The sequence below is a fragment of the Lotus japonicus genome, chromosome 5, assembly GCF_012489685.1.
Source record: "Lotus japonicus ecotype B-129 chromosome 5, LjGifu_v1.2".
Taxonomy (NCBI): Eukaryota; Viridiplantae; Streptophyta; class Magnoliopsida; order Fabales; family Fabaceae; genus Lotus; species Lotus japonicus.
This window is the reverse complement of record NC_080045.1, coordinates 54,930,216-54,946,825: the sequence shown is the minus strand read 5'-3', so window position 1 is coordinate 54,946,825 and position 16,610 is coordinate 54,930,216. Positions and strand designations below refer to the sequence as shown.

The 16,610-nt window shown below is 34.8% G+C and overlaps 2 protein-coding genes across 2 annotated transcripts; both read right to left on the bottom strand.

Moving 5' to 3' along the window:
* Positions 1 to 4,070: 4,070 nt before the first annotated feature.
* On the bottom strand, positions 4,071 to 7,158 carry LOC130720734 (polygalacturonase At1g48100). Its single transcript, XM_057571426.1, has 6 exons — positions 6,445 to 7,158; positions 5,798 to 5,965; positions 5,665 to 5,709; positions 5,093 to 5,300; positions 4,930 to 5,011; positions 4,071 to 4,819 (listed from the first exon to the last, which is right to left on the bottom strand). Exons 1-6 carry the CDS (start codon positions 6,871 to 6,873, stop codon positions 4,318 to 4,320), a joined length of 1,434 nt encoding a protein of 477 aa, XP_057427409.1. The 5' UTR covers positions 6,874 to 7,158; the 3' UTR covers positions 4,071 to 4,317.
* A 3,561-nt stretch (positions 7,159 to 10,719) lies between these two features.
* LOC130717997 (glycogen synthase kinase-3 homolog MsK-3-like) lies at positions 10,720 to 14,575 on the bottom strand. Its single transcript, XM_057568428.1, has 13 exons — positions 14,418 to 14,575; positions 13,644 to 13,899; positions 13,439 to 13,531; positions 13,286 to 13,345; positions 12,912 to 13,184; positions 12,718 to 12,792; positions 12,560 to 12,616; positions 12,333 to 12,473; positions 12,194 to 12,244; positions 11,862 to 11,957; positions 11,693 to 11,776; positions 11,220 to 11,322; positions 10,720 to 11,128 (listed from the first exon to the last, which is right to left on the bottom strand). Exons 2-13 carry the CDS (start codon positions 13,755 to 13,757, stop codon positions 11,046 to 11,048), a joined length of 1,230 nt encoding a protein of 409 aa, XP_057424411.1. The 5' UTR covers positions 13,758 to 13,899; positions 14,418 to 14,575; the 3' UTR covers positions 10,720 to 11,045.
* Positions 14,576 to 16,610: the final 2,035 nt, after the last annotated feature.

Sequence of the window (16,610 nt, the reverse complement as noted above, 5' to 3'; positions counted from 1 at the left end):
ATCATATTATGTTATAGCTTTTAATTTTAGCTATTCAACAACGTATGCTCAGTTAGTTGCTTATATAAAATCTAAATCATAAAAAAAGATAAAACTACGTATGAAGGCCCCGTGCGTCGCACGGGTCACAATCCTAGTAAATTATAAATGAAGAAGAAGTGCACGAAGCATAAAGATAGGGAAAAAAATTGAGAGAAAGTAAAAGATATAAATAATGATATGATTGAAAGAAAATAAAGACATAAATAAAAAATGGATATTGAAGTGAAGCAGTAAATTAATCATATCTCGAGAACTAAATACACAAAAGATACGTTTTGATCTTTACAATAAATAAAATGTAAAGAAAAATACATTGGAAGAAGTATCAACATATTTTTAAGGAGTGCTTTTAGCTTTGAAGACATATAATTTGTCATGGATGCTATTCTTGCTAATTATCTTCGTTTGTATGCTCTTGCTAATTATCTTCGCTTGTAGAGGGTCTAAGTGACAAAAGAATAAGAAGAAAACAACACAGTAAAATTAGAATTTGTTGGCACCCAAAATTCTGTAACGGCTACTAAGTACTAAGGTAGCCAAAGAGAGACTTACTAGCTAGTCATTAAGGCAAACTAGCCGTTGGGAGTACTAGTCGTGGATCTAGGCTCATACGTTAACACATTAAGATAGACCGACTAGATGAATGAGTTATGAATATGGACAAGATTTGAGGAAATGTACAAGAGTTCAAATACATAATTGAAGATATTTCATAGGCTTCTAGAAGATCCCCACGTGTGAAAGTATCAACAGGTTTAATCTCGTTGATTTAGGGAAAACGATTATTGCCAATGAACTAGCTGATATATGGTAGATTGGCTCAAAACAAGCTTTCAGGCTGATTAGAAAAAATAAAACACTAACACCTCACGATCTGCTAATGCTTGTAAGAACACATAAACGTGGGTAGTGACAACAGATGGTTGTTAAAGACTTAACGGTCTTAGGTTAGCCAAATTTGTCTCTATAAGTAGATGAATGATCATTTGTAGAAAGACAAAATTCAACATTCAATCTCTTTATGTTCCAGAAAATGGAGGGTATTTTGGGGTTTTAGAAAATTAGTTGGGATGAGAAATTTAATGAGTGGAATGGAAAATTTAACACCTGTTTTGCAGGCCCAAATTAAATCCAAACATGAGGGAAAAGCAGACCAACCAATTATGTCAATAATAGGCCCGGTGGAAAATAGTTTTGGGCTGGAGCCGAAAGGGTCAATTTCTTACTCACTCTTACTAGAGAATACGTTCAAGCCTATTTTTTTTTGTTACAAGCCTAAATTTTATTTATACTAACCCAACCAGTACAAATGACCCAGTTTGGAAACACAACTTAATTAAGCGCTTATGGTTATAAGCGTTTATGACATAAGCGTTTATTCATAAGTTATTTAATTTTTTTTTAAATAAATAAAAAATAAACTATATTTAAGCATAAGTTCTTTTTCATAAGCTATCATGAGTAGCTTATGAAAATAAGCTCAAAATAGTTTATGGTCTGCCATAAGCTGTTTGCATAAGCTTTCTCAAACACTGATATAAGAACTTATACTATCAGATAAGCTCTTCCAAACGGGCTTTAATGGTTTTTAAGTCAGTTTAATTTTATCTTTTTAATGAATGAAGTCTTTTTTAAAAAATAAAATAATAATTATCTAGTTGATGTGTTCAGCACCGTTTTCATTGCCTTTTGAACTGGCGTGCATGAAAGCCACCCGATTTTCAGTTCCCATTGTCTCATTTATGTTCATTTCTAGTGTTCTTCATTGTGAATAGATACCAATTAATCTGTCGTTAATGAATACATTTTTTTGCTGTCACTTTTTCTTTTTCCAAAAATAAATTGCTTTTTACATAAATAAAGTTTAATTTATATCAGACAGACATAAACCTGCAGTAGTGGGTAGATGAGATGCCCTTTTTAGTGGCCTAGATTCCTTTTGCTACCTTTTTCATTAAACTTTGGACAGGCTTCCATGCCCATATTCATGCGACATCCCTTCATTGATAATGTAGTATAGGAGCTATATGTCCTTCACTTTTTCTCTAGCTGCTGAAAAAAAAGTGTTACCACAAGCTATTACCCTAACTTCTCTTTACCTCCAAGTTGTTCTCATGATTATTAATATTTTTCCTAGAAGCCTTTTTTGTAACTATAAAAATTAATTTACAGAAAAACCATTTTAACCGGTGAATTTGTGTTTTAAAAATCTTGTACCCCGTTCCCGTATTTGTACCCGATATCGGTAGTATGACGTAGGTTATACATTGCATAGTGTACACTTGGATTTCCGTTGAACTCAATATATATTTACGTTGAAGCCAACATGTCAAAATTCTCTTTTCTAATTCACGTTAAACTCAACGTGTCAAATTGTAACTTCTCTGTTGATACATTGAGATACATGAAATCACATTGCTAGCATGGACTCTAACGCCCCAAACATGCACATAGTGTGTTGGCCACTTGGCCTAGATGCTTTGCAATTAAATGTGATGTGATCTGTATCTCCTTGTGAGGACTTTGCCTGGTCCAGAACAAGAAATGAAAAGCCAAAAGGATATCTGAAAATGGATCTTGTAAACGCCTGGAGTGTTATAGAATGATCGATCTTACAAGTGTAGCAGGCAGCAGCAATGCAGCATGAAAAGGAGAGGTAGCAGGAGAAGAATGGGCCTAAAAGCTGAAAGCATTTAACCAAGCATTTGAGAAGGGGTGTAGACTAAAATTGATGTTAGATAAAACTATTTTCCTGAAATCCCAATCTAGCAAGAGCATGTTAACTTTCTTTCTATCCAAAGGTTTCATGTCTTGCATTTTGCGGTAGTAACAATAATAACGTTTGGAAAAAAAAGTACTTTTGGTGGGTGGAAATTGAACATAGCCCGTGCACCGAATGTTACTTTTTTTCTGAGTGAGTGCAAGAGTGAGTGAGTACCTTCCTTGTAAAATATAGACACTATGTGACCCATAATTAGAGTGGACACCACCACCACGCATGCAGAATTGAAAAAGGCAATTTGTCACTCCTTTCACTTCAGAATCCAATTAGAAGTGAGGGTCATGGATTACAAATCCGCTTGGTATATACTCACGCTCACTGATTATTATGTAATCACCATTCCTTTTTGTTTTGCTTTCTAGATTCCCCATTTTTGTTTATACTAGGACTTGGTGACACAACAAATCAAAGCCATTGGATGAAGAACATGGATGACTTCAATGGAATTTGAGCTGTCCGATTTTCATCTAACTATTTTAATTATTTTATTGCAGTATTTTTGTGATATTTTTACTGCATTATATCTAAATCCGTGTACTGGTACCCTCATCAGTCATGACCTTAATCTTCCTAGGTGCTAAGGCAGTTTTGGAATCTTTCTACTAGTTTCTAGTTTCTGATTTAAATAGGATTACTGGTTTCAACCTGAACCGAATTATAATATTTAATTTCATGGGAGGCAAAAGTTCTGTGCAGAATTTAAGCATTAAGTTCAACAGAAAGATACAAAAAATTCTTAAAAGTGTCAGTTGTTTTGCTAATACAGCAGAGCCAGGTATAATATATACCTCAACTTTGGCATGTTTGATGAACTTTTCTTTTCTCAAGATCAGTTTTAAATGTAAAAGCTACTCACGAAACGATTTGATGTTGAGAATTGATTTTAATGTCACGTCTATAGATATTCATGTCATCCTCATACCATCCCCTTCCTCACATTTAATGTACGGAATGTATAATTTGTGTTCCACACTTATAAATGTGGTGTTTAATTGATCCCGCACATATAAGTGCGGTAAAATTGGGTGGCGAGAAGACATAGACATATTTGAGTAATTTGACCAAAATTATTCTTCCCTTTATATTCCTTCAGACTCCTCAATCCTACATTCCTACGATACCATTTGTTTCAAATTTATATATAACAACATTTTGCCAAAAATATATAGCCATGGCCCATGACAATAATGGCAGTAGTGGATCAAGATTTATTCAGGAGAAATGCTGCAAATGCCATGTTTTGGACTCATTCTTAACACATTCATCATGATTGATCTTTAAAAATAACACACTTTAAGCTACATACATGTTGGTCACAAATTCAAGCCAACAAGTCCAAACTTCCCTTTCATAACAATAATTGAGGAGGAGCTTATAAAACACAACTCCTCAACAACCACACACAAATACTCAAGATTACACTACATTCCTTAATCACTTCCATAGCAATTATATACACAAACACACATTTTTGCTTTGCAGAATTCAGTGGATTAGCAATGATCTATATCATTGGTTGAAATGGACTGAGGAAAACCTTCCAGCAAGCAAAACACTGGGGGAATAGTTAGTGTCTCTGAATTTCCATAAGCATTCCAACAGAAAGGATCAAGCACCATGTCTCCTTGAGCAGGAAGAAGCTCAATATCTGAAAGAGTCAAGTTGGTGCAGGGGATAGAGTCACTGCAAGCGAAATGCATAGGAGGGTGCCTTACATCATAAGTTCCCTTTATGTTTGAGTAAACTATATCTGATACAAACACTGCAGAGGTCTTGTTTGTGCATTCCTTGCTAAGGCAATAGAACTGGTCAATTATAATGGGATTCTTCACACTATCCATGTGAATGTTGCTGAATGTCACTCCTGATACTGATCCTGATCCACCTTGCCATGTCTTGATTCTAACCCCATTATCTGACAATTTTATGACTGAGTCCCTCACTGTGATGTTTGAAACACAGGCTCTAGAGTTGTGATTTCCCAGACTACCAATGCTGAAAAAATTAATACAGTGACATTAACTAGAGAAAATAGATTGAAGTTAACCATAAGAACAAGAAAATACCCTATTGATGAAAGTTCTCTTGAAATAATAAAAAGTTACCTGATTCCATGACCTGGTCCGCATGTCATGTTCTTTATATCAACATCATAGCAACCAGATCCAATGGACACACAGTCATCACCTATAATTCATAAAACATCTAATGCTAATTCCTTTTTGATGCAAAAGATGAAGGGAAAGTAGGGGAATATTGGTGGCTAACCATTAGAAATGACAGAATTGTATATCTTCACGTCATTGGTATTCTCTATGTGGATTCCATCAGTGTTGGGGCTTAGTGCTGGAGCTGTTAAGAAGATTGATTCTACATGGACACTTTGGCAGCCATCAAATCTGAAATGGAATTGGGGGCTATTTTTTATCCTAAGTCCTTTTACAGTCAAGTTGGAACTCATGAAAAACCTTAAGGCCTGCAATATGTAAAGTTATATATTAGAAATATACATTGGTGTGTACTTTACTCAACAACTTAAGCTTTTGCAGAAGTTAATTCATGACATGGTATGGTAACAGAGTTTCTATGACTGAGTGGTCAGATATCAATCCTTGTTGTCCCATTATTCTAATAAAAACTTGAATTTCAGCATGTCGATCTGTGCAGTGTCACGCTTCAAGGCCAATGAGTTCTTGCCCAATGTGAAATATAACATAAAAATCATTCATGTATCTTTTACCCCAACAGTTTAAGCGTCTGGTTCATGACATTATATACCATAATGCAGTTATAAAAGCACAAGATGCATATATAAGAAAGGTTTTGATTTGATAACTTACAACTGGGCTGTCACAAGGTCCTGGGGATGTTGTCCCATTAGGTCCCTGTGGAATTTATTAGGGATCAGCTAATGTACTTGAAACATCAAAATTGCTTATTTTGTTGTTGTTAATACTTTGAAATCATGAATACCTTATGAGGTTTACAGGGAAGGTCCCACCATTTTTGTCCTCTCCCATCAATTAAACCACTTCCTTCAAGTGACATCCCATTGATTCTATAAAAGACCAACCATTGACGCTTGCTATTGTTCTTTGGCCAAGATTCAGGTCCATCAGGTGGCATAAGAGTTCCATCAACCTTCTCCATATGAAAAGTAAAATAGTGAGCTTTAATCATAAGTTTTATCCATGATGCAAGAGGTGTTGGGGGAGACAGGGGAAGCCCAATGGGCAGGCTGGGACTGAACTAGAAAAAATATGTGAAGGGGGCAAAAGTTTAACACATGAAATGAAATCTACAATGACTAATTAAAAGAGATAATATAAATTATTTAAGGGGGCAATATATCCTTTCTACACTGCTTTGTTAAGGAATTCTTTTTCTCTTGGGGCGACCAGCAACCGCCCCATTTTCTTATGCCTAGGTCTGTCCTTGGGGCCGGCCAACTAACAAGACCACAACGAGAATTGGACACCACATCTATACTTAGTGCTTTGGTTATGTGAGTCATGTTTCTTATATTATCTTGGACTCATTCTTGAACAATGTGAGTCTCCAAACTCACACTTGAAAACTCAACCAGCAGAACAAAAAATGTGCTTAGTTAAGTACATTACCTTCAATACTATGCTACCTTGACAAGGACCTGTGAATATAGTAGATTGAATAACGAAGGAGAATCCAGGGGGAACAAGGATAGTGTTAACTTCTGATTCACTTAGGCAGGCACTGTCCCAAGCCATCTTGAAGGATTCTGTATCATCAGCTATTCCATCACCAATGGCCCCAAATGTTCTTATATTGAACAAGTTAGATTCATCATGGTAGTTTTCATCACCAGAGGGGCTAGGACTAGGAGCATCATCATCAGTATAGCTAGAAGGTGAAGGGAGTGAAGCAGGTGGTAGTGAAATTCCTGAAGACTTTTGAGAATGTGGGTGCTGGTGGTGTTTTGTATGGAAATGGTATCTTGCTTGTGTGGAAAGAAATAACGTAAGAAAGTATATGGAGAAAATTGATAGTGTTAAAATAGGAGAATTCCTCATTCTGAGTATTTTTTAGTAGTGGAGATTAAAAAAGAAATAAGAAGGTAAAACAGATAAAATAGGAGAAAATTTGAAAACTTGAAACAACAATTGGTTGTGAGTTAAAAATGAGATGAAAGAAATAAAGGCTCAAATTATGGACTAATTAGGCACCCTGAGTTTGGGAAAGTTGGGAAGAAACCAATGGTTTTAATTTCGTTGTTCAAGTGACCACTAGGAGCACTAGATCACAAGTTGCAACAAGTTGAACTAGTTTGAGCACTGTGAATTGGAGTACATGCAGAATCAGAAAGGATGAGTTACTATATATAATAAGAAGGCATAGTGGAGAATCTGGTAAGTTTCATTAGCCCATTACCAAATTTTTTTAATGTCTTTAGAAGTGGGAACCGACAAATAACACATAGGCATTGGCCTTCATTTTTCGAGGTTGTGGAGTCTGCCTTTAACAATTCTGAAAAGGGCAAAAAGGAATAACGAGATGACAGGCTGAGTAGTCTACACAAGTCTTTCATGTTCTTCCCATAACTATATAATATATTAAGAACATAATATGCATGCACTTAATTGATGAATATATATGATGACAGTGTTGTACTTTTTCAATGTATTTCAAAGGTTTTAACTCATTCGGAGGAAGTTACTGAATAGCTGTTATCGCTTAGTGTGCTGATTGTAAGGCGATTGATTAGTCTCATAACTACCCTATATAAAGGTCTTTTAAACCTACAATATGGAATGTGTTACCTTCTAAAGCTTTAGTAATTGGTTGCATTTAAGCCATACATTGTTTCCTTTTAAATGTTAATTAATTGGATTGGATGAATTGAAACTTCTGTAATGATAGTTTAAGGAAATGATGAAGTAATAAAGTGAGTTGATTCACAATATTTCTCTTTCACTTTATAATAAGTTTCACATTTCAAAAAAAAAAAAAAAACTTTCACGATCACAAGAAGTCTATCACACCTATTTTCCTCCTGTAACCCAAAAAAATCAAGAAGTGAAGAAGACTACCACACCTGTTTTAAATTTTACTCGTAATATAGATTAAGATGAGTGTTTTGGCAGGGGTTGTGTGTGAGAGAGGTATATATTTTCATTATTGGTTGATATTTAGTACTTCTTCTCTGTTTTGTTTAAACGTTTGTTGTATCTTGGGATGTTTTGTTGTAATTTTATTGTCTTCTCACTTTAAATTTTCCAATAGATACTCAAGCACTAAATTCAACCGGCTGACAGGAGTGGCATAAACCCCTGCAGAGGAAGGTTATGTTTAAACTTCCACGGACACCTTAAAGCATAACAAATTAATATTTGTATATATATGGTACAGTTAAAAGAACTATATACCCATCTCTATTAATATTTGTAGGGTTCATATATGTATATATTATATACCATATGTATCTGCAGGTTTCACCACTATTAATGTTTGTAGGGTGAACTTAATTACTAACATCGTTCATATTGGACTCAAAAAAGTATTAACATGAAGCATTATCCTTACAAAGCACATCATTAATTGATGTGAGGTTATTCTAGCTTAAATGGATGCTTCACATTCAAGTTACTATATGTTGAATATGGCTCATAATTAGTAATGTCAAGTGGGCAAGGGTCGGGGCTGCGAAAGATGCTTCACATTCAAGTTCCTATATGTTGAGTATGGCTCATAGGTAATGTCAAATGGGCAAAGGTCAGGGCCGTAGAGTGGGCATAGGGATATTATTGTAATCTGGATCATTAGTATGCTTATATATGCTTGTAATAACAATGAAACCCTAATTTTTGTATTCAGAACAAATCAATAAACGGAACTATAGTTTTTCTATAATTATAGTAATTGTTGTTCTAACACTATACGAATGCATGCGCTTAAATATTACATATAGTAGGGAGATTTTAAATAAGATTGTCTCAAATCTCAATAGAGAATATATGTGGTATAAACCAAAAATTGCATGGAGCATTATCCTAAAAATAATGGCAACTTGCATGGACTCATATATGGGTTTAAAAAAACAGGTGAATGGCATGCAGTCTTTAATTTAGCTGCTGTGTCTGCACCTTAATTAAATAATTGATTTGGAATTTTTAAACTATATCTTAAATCTTTAACCGTCCATCCACTGATCCACTCTGAAGTTGAGAATTCACGCCTCTTGCTTTGCTTCCACTCACAGCCACACACAGCACTTGAACCCATCTACTATACCTTTCTGTCGCCGCCCAAGTCGGTACCACTATTTCTGGTCAGGGCTAATTGCTCGGTTCCTTCTGTCAATGAGGGAAATTTTATAGTATTTTTGTCTGACTTGGTTTCTGTTCTTGTACAAGGATTGGGTGTTGGTGAAGATTGAGTTTTATGATGGTTGATGTGGACATATATAGAACACTTACATTGGTCACTAAATATAATTCTTCGTGGGTAGGGAGTGGTACTTGCTCAAGTCTGTTCTCCTATAGGCTATAGGAGTAATAATGAACAATGGTACTTGGTTAACACAATCGATCATGTTGATATATTTCAGATTTAACTCTCACAAATATTCATGTGTTTAGTAAAATCTCAGTGGGTGGACAAACCTTTTTAGGGAGATCATTTACCACTCATACTTAGGAGTGAACCTCTGCTGATATCCTCAGTAATAACACGTGTAAATATAGTGCATACAATACAATAATACACATTTTTTCTCTCTATTTCTCTATTCTGATCATGTCACATATGACATCTATTACCTATATCGATCTCATCTCTTTTTATATCTCTCTTGTAGTCTACTTGTGTGTTTGTATCAATGTTAGTAAAATTGGATATGACGAGAATTGTATATGGGAACGTGAGTTTAAGTGATGTGATTTATGTTTGGATACATTTACCCAGAATTGATTTTCGTAATTGAATTGTAGTATAAATACACAAAATCAAATAGGATTAGCAAGATTGAGAAGTTTCCCCAAATCAATTCTGTCAGATCCGGATCAATCTTGTAGAATCGATTCTCAAAATTGGTTTTCATCTTAAAAACGATAAAGAACCATGTTTGAGGCTCTGATCCACCTTTGAGAATTGCAACTAAACACACCCTACGTCCATCGAGTGTATACCACCAATCTTTATTAAAAAGCAAAAGAACTAGGATTAGGGTATCATGCTTGTGCATAGCTGCTATTGTTATATAGACTGGCATTATTGACCAAAAAAAAAAAGAGTGGCATTCAGCAAGGCGAATGAGAGGATTGTATATGGTTCCTGATTTATGAGGGAAACCCAAAGGGCTATTACAGGGCCAAACCATAATCCCTACATCTAATTTTCACGTTTCAACCATAACCCCCGCCTACATCTTATTTCCGATCCCTATCTGATTTTCATTTTCACTCCGAAAAAAACTTAGGAAACACATGAATATTATGATTAATTGATTATAATAATTATTTCAAGTTTCTCATCATATGTCATTTGCCTACAAATATACTCACGTGAACGATTGAAACGACTAACAACCGACTTGAATTTGGTAGCTGAACTTCAACTATCCTAGCTTTTAGCTGAATTTTTTTTGGTGCCCACAGTTGCATAACTCTTAGAATTTCTGTTAGGTGTAAGTAACGAAACGCTAATGTAAAACAAGCTTAAGGGTGAGTATTGCTAACTCTACCATTTATAAGGACTTATTTAACCATATCTCTTAACGCCCAATTTGGACACCTTGATCCTGATTTACTCCCTTTTAGAAGATACATTGCCATAAATCTGAAATATCCACCGATAACTACCATTGACAGAGATGAAATTTTAAGGTAAGACAATACCAGAAAATGATACAAGACAATAAATAATGTTCCGAAGCAAAATTTCTCATCATTAAGGTCATACAAAGAACGCTTTAAAACATCTCCTCCTGGATCACATAGTGATGGTGATCAAGTATGACATCACTTGAATATACAATGTTTCAAATAAACAAACCAATTAAACCCTGAAGAGAAATCAGCCTTAAGCTTCTTCTCAAAGAGCTTTCTAAGACAAGGAAAATAACTAATTGGAAGTGTGATGGAAGGAAGGGAACAAACAAGTTAACAGGAAAAACTATGAACATCTTGACAGACTAGATATACTTCTACAGGCAAGGGGTAGATAATATTTACACAAGACTACTCCACTACGAACCAAACAACGCACATTGCTTTCTTGCATGAGATGGAATCAGCTTCACCAGCATTTCAGCAGGTACTCCCCTAAGCTCTGTATCAGATCACCAACAACACCAGCATTAAACGAGAAATTCGATACAAGGATATAATAACATGATACTAAAATGAAAATAAGTTATTACCGTTGGCTTTGAAGTTAAAAAGTGGAGGGAGGAAGCGTCCATTTGGTAAGTGGGTATTTGGATCACGAAGTTCATCAAAGAATGGATGGACCAGGGCCTCCAGCTACATTGCACAAGGCACAAAACAATGTAGTTTAATATAATGTTCATTTGGAGACAATTATAGAAATAGTATTGGTGAAAATTCAGTAAGGAAAGTGAAGGAACTTTCAAGGCTATACAATGGCATTAGTAGGCATGTCCAGAAAAAAACTAGAAGGATTTTTTTAAAAAACTAAGGACAAAAAGAAGTATGGATAAAAATTCAAAATCACACGTAATTTTTAATAAGACAGACTAGGGAGTTCATCACATATCATTGAAAGATTATGCCATTAACAGCAGCCATAAATGATCATGAAAGTATAAGGTATTCAATAGGATGTGAAATGTCTTTAAAGCTCTCACACATCTTGAAAAAAATAAATACTCACAGCTGTGCATCGAAGATTTGGAGAGTATTGTAGTAGTCTTGACACGAGATCCACAGCTTCAGGTGGCATACGCTTGTGAAAGATCTGATGATGAAGGTTCATATATATATATGAATATCACTATGAAATAATGAGCATAAACAGACAAGAAAAAATAACGTTCGATCACCTTGTGCCATGGGTGAGCTTTGATTTGTGGGAATTTGAACTCAGTGTAATTCGGATTCATACACTTTATTTCTTCCCTAGTTGGGGTACCTAAAACCTGCACTTGAATCCCATAAATCTTCAGAACTAATGAAAAATATCATGGCACTGAACAAGGATAAAGGAAATAATAAAACAAGGTGACTATTATTATGGATATCTACAAGTTAGTTACAAGTAAAGACAATCACTATACATTCAGGTGATGATTATTCAAAGTAAGAACCATCCATCATGTAAAGACAGAAAATGGCAGATAACATGATTTTACATAGTATTTAGAACTGATGTTACCTTGATAATTTCAACAAGCTGATCTACTCCACTCTCGCCGGGAAAGAGAGGCTGACAAGAATAAGAGTTCAATTTCAGTTTCTGTGCCAATATGAATTCTAAATATACAAATAACCTAATATAATTAACAGCTAGATACCTGTCCAAGCAAAAGTTCTCCAAGTACACAACCAGCTGACCAGATGTCAATGGCTGTGGTGTACTCAGTTGCTCCAAATATAAGCTCAGGTGCTCTATAGTACCTAGAACAGATGTAAGATATGTTCGGTTCGCCCTTGACCTGTCAAATATGTAAAAAACAATTAATACATCAGATAGACAGAGAAAACAGAATGATTTCCATTTCCAGGTTGAGAATAAACATACCAATACTTTGGCACTCCCAAAGTCACAAATCTTCAGCTGGTGGGTGTGAGGATTGACCTGTTATCAGAAAACATCCAAAAGAGATATGCATGAACTACTCCATCAGATGAGATAGTAAATTAGTCTTACAAAATTTTGATGTTTCCATGTGAACATACCAGTAAATTTTGAGGTTTTATATCCCTGTGAGTGACTCCAATACAGTTGTGAATATAAGCTAGAGCTCTACATATCTACAAATAAGAAGCAGAAGGAATGAAAACCAACAAAGTGGGTTCACGTAGAGGCTTTCATAGTATCTCTTTAAACAGGAAAAGAAAGATCAAAATTGATAAAGCACATAGAAATATACCTGGTAAGAATAAAGCTTTACATATATTAAGGGCATTCTTTGATTCATTTTGTTGTAGTGTCTGATCACTCGATGAACAGTCTCAGGAACATACTCAAGTACCAAGTTAAGATAAAGCTCATCTTTTTCAGTTGTTGAAAAGAAACAATGCTTCAAAGTTACAACATTGGGATGATCCATGAGGCGCATGGTTTGCAATTCCCGGTTCTTGTACCTCTTGTCTTGAAGAACCTTCTTTATAGCCACAGTTTCACCAGTTTCCAAGCACTTTGCCTACACAATAAAGGTAAAAATAAATAAATATCAGTTTACTGAAAAATCTAGACTACTGTCTAATCAAAAGCTGCAAAGTAAAGAACATACAAGGGACTGACCTGGAAAACTACACCAAATGATCCATGTCCAACAATACGCTCAGCCATGTAGCTTATAGTCTACAATCACAAAAACGTCGCAACATTATAGCCATGTAAATATGAACACACATATTGATTATTCACGTAATAGATAAGATATCGAAATCAAACCTGCTTTGGCTGTCCATTTTTACCGCCAATAGTGGTGACAATTACATGTCCTGTTTCAGCCCCATTTCCATCTATGACAGTTTCTTCCATTTCCTGCATTTTGTTAAACAAATTTTGACATAAGTAGACTAAATATTCACCAGGAAGTCGCTAAAGGGAGTGATGCAGACAGAATAAGATAAAATAGACAATTATCTTTATTTACCCTGTCATCCCTAATTTTCATGCCATTCAACTCATCAGGCAACTTATCAACACCACCTGAACTTGCATTAGCATCTCTTAATCCAGGAGCAGGCGCTACACCCGCTGTTGCCATCACCGCAGGCCAATAAGATCACAAAGATTTCGATTCGTCGCAGCTTCAATTCAACGAACTCAAAGAACGGGCGAGCTTGTCTAGAGGAAAACAAAACTCTCTAGGGCAACTAGATATTCAATAACAATTTTGGTATCAAAACCTGCACACACCAAAACGAAAATTGTTAATAAAAATCCTAAAATGGAAATAAAACCAGAAAACGAAACACCACCATTGCCAATTACCATACATCAGATGCACCCAATTGAAAATAACTTTTTTTTTCGTTTAAGAAGAAGAATTAACCGAAACCAGATCACCATACAATGTTTTCTAACTTTCTCAGCACCAAAAACAGATGGAAGAAGTCACAAACTACCTAATCAATTTCCAGGGTGTAATACACAAAATCCAGAATTTCTCAACGAACCTTCTAGGTTACATAACATAATTTTTTTGTAAAAGGATGAAAATTTAGTTTCAAAAAAAAGGATGAAAATTTAATCATGGAAGTACCAAAAAATCATGAATTTATATGCTAAGCATGGATCAAACATAAGAAGAGTTAGATTAAGCTTGTGGGGCATCAAAATAAATAGATTACCATGCAGCAATTATAGAAATTTTGATATAATAAAGAAGGAAAATGAAGGAAGGTGATTTAAGAAGAGAACTCACGATGTTATTGATTCAGTGGAAATTGTGTGATTTGAGGAACAAGAGAAGAGACAAAGGAAGAAGTGAAATCGGAGATAGATAGAAGAGGAAGAAGATCCGACAAAATGCAAATCATTGACGATGTTATTGTTTTGAGGTGTCCCACTCTGTTGTTACCACACAGTCAAACAACAACAACCATGTCTTTCTTTTTTTCTCTCTGCTTTTATTTTCCCTCTTAACTTTTTTTTTTCTTTTGACCATTCAATGGTAGTACTTGAATTCAATGCTGTCTTTACTTTATTGAAAAACCATAGGAAGTAAGAAACACAAATTAAAAACATAATTAATTTTGTTAATTTTTTAATAGGACAGCTAAACTCTTGCTTCAAACTCGTCATATCTCGGTCATACACATAACCACTTGAGGTGTATTTGATCAGCCATCACCCAAGTGTGACGAAATTTACCTTTGCATACCAATCATATTGACTAATGTCATGTGTTCTCCCATCATGCGATAATCTTGATGGGTGAATATTGTAGTCAAGTAAATTAAGAGAGACAATTAAGCTATGAAAGGTGTACTTATCAATGCACATTGAATCATTCTTTATTGAACAACCAAAATCTCTTCCCTTTAGAATTATTACCTAGCAAAGATGGGGAATGAGACATCTTCAACCTGACTTACATTTTCTAGGGTTTTCTTAGCAATCTTTGAACTAATATATTGGTTAGAGTCAGACTTTATGTGCAAACTGAGAAAGAGATAAAGATCTTGACCTGTAAAGTTGAACACGTAATTTAACTGATTGTGTGTGTATGTCTGGGTGGAGTGAAGAGATCTTCATTTTTAGTTGGGCACAATTTTTTATTATGTTATGACCTTTAAATGTAATAATTAAAAATATGTGAATTCCATAACTTTGTAAAAAAGAATTGAATGTCAACTAATTTATTTCCGCTGCCATTGCACTTAGTCTCATTCTCACTTCTTTAAATTCTTCCATTCTGTACGGCAAGCATTAATGTTCATGAATCATGACCTCTCAAGTGTCAACTCAACAAATATGGTTTATGTAGTTATTTTGTGCACTTTGTCCCTTAAGTGAGTGGTTAAATTTGAATCTCAACTTTTATAAATGAAATATAGTCATTTATCAGTTTTTTACCGCATGATTCGCTGACTATAAGGCAAGATATTAATCTCGTGAATACCGAGTCTATTATACTTTAATCAAGATTAAAAAAAAACTCTCAGCTCAAATTTCTGAATAAATAAATGATGCTTTGACCCAGCTACACCTTATGCAATTTGTACCACCTGGCACCTCTAAAGACAGATTAAATTCAAAGCATTCGAATCAATTTTGAACGCCGGCCATTGAATTCAAGGCTCCACGCGATTACAAAGTCTTGCTTGTTCAATCCATTCATTTTTTTCACCTTTCTTTCATTCTTTGACTAAACATGTTATACCATGGATATTTAAGATGAAAATAATTAAGATTTTTTTTGAACTAAAAATTTAGATTCCATGGATATTTCAAGCTACATGTCGCTTAATATCTTACATTTCAAGTCACTACATTATAATTTGATCCCATAATTGTTCAGTTAGCTAATATAAAAAGTTGTGGTGTCTAAGGTACAATGTCCCATGCCTTCTACGATTCAGGGAACAAAGCTAGCTAATTATTATGATATTATCTAATCCATCATTGATTGGTAGATTGCATTGGTATTCCTCCAACTAAGGATTTGAATTTAATTATTTCTTATTCATCTCTTAGAAGCAACCGGAGTCCGGAAGTAGGGATGGCAAACATATTCCATACCCCACCTGTTTAATATGACTTTGCTTAAAGAATTTGGATGAACTTAGCAGTTGGACCCACCTGTTATTACCAGGATGTATCAAAACTCAATCTGAACATGTCAATCCCATTGGTTGCTGATAAATTGTAATTTTGGTCCCTTTTAATGGGAGTTAACGGCCATGAGTCAAGTATTTTTCATCCCTGACCCTTTAGCAGCAACTAACACTATTAGCAGTACTGCAATTTATATAACAGATTCCTAATAAGGTTCTACTTAATAACAACAAGTGTCATAGTAATGAAGTCAGATTAGAAAACTAATTAAACAGTTAAAGTTCAGGAAAAAAATTTAGGAAAACAGGGATACTATCACTTCCTACAAATTAATCAT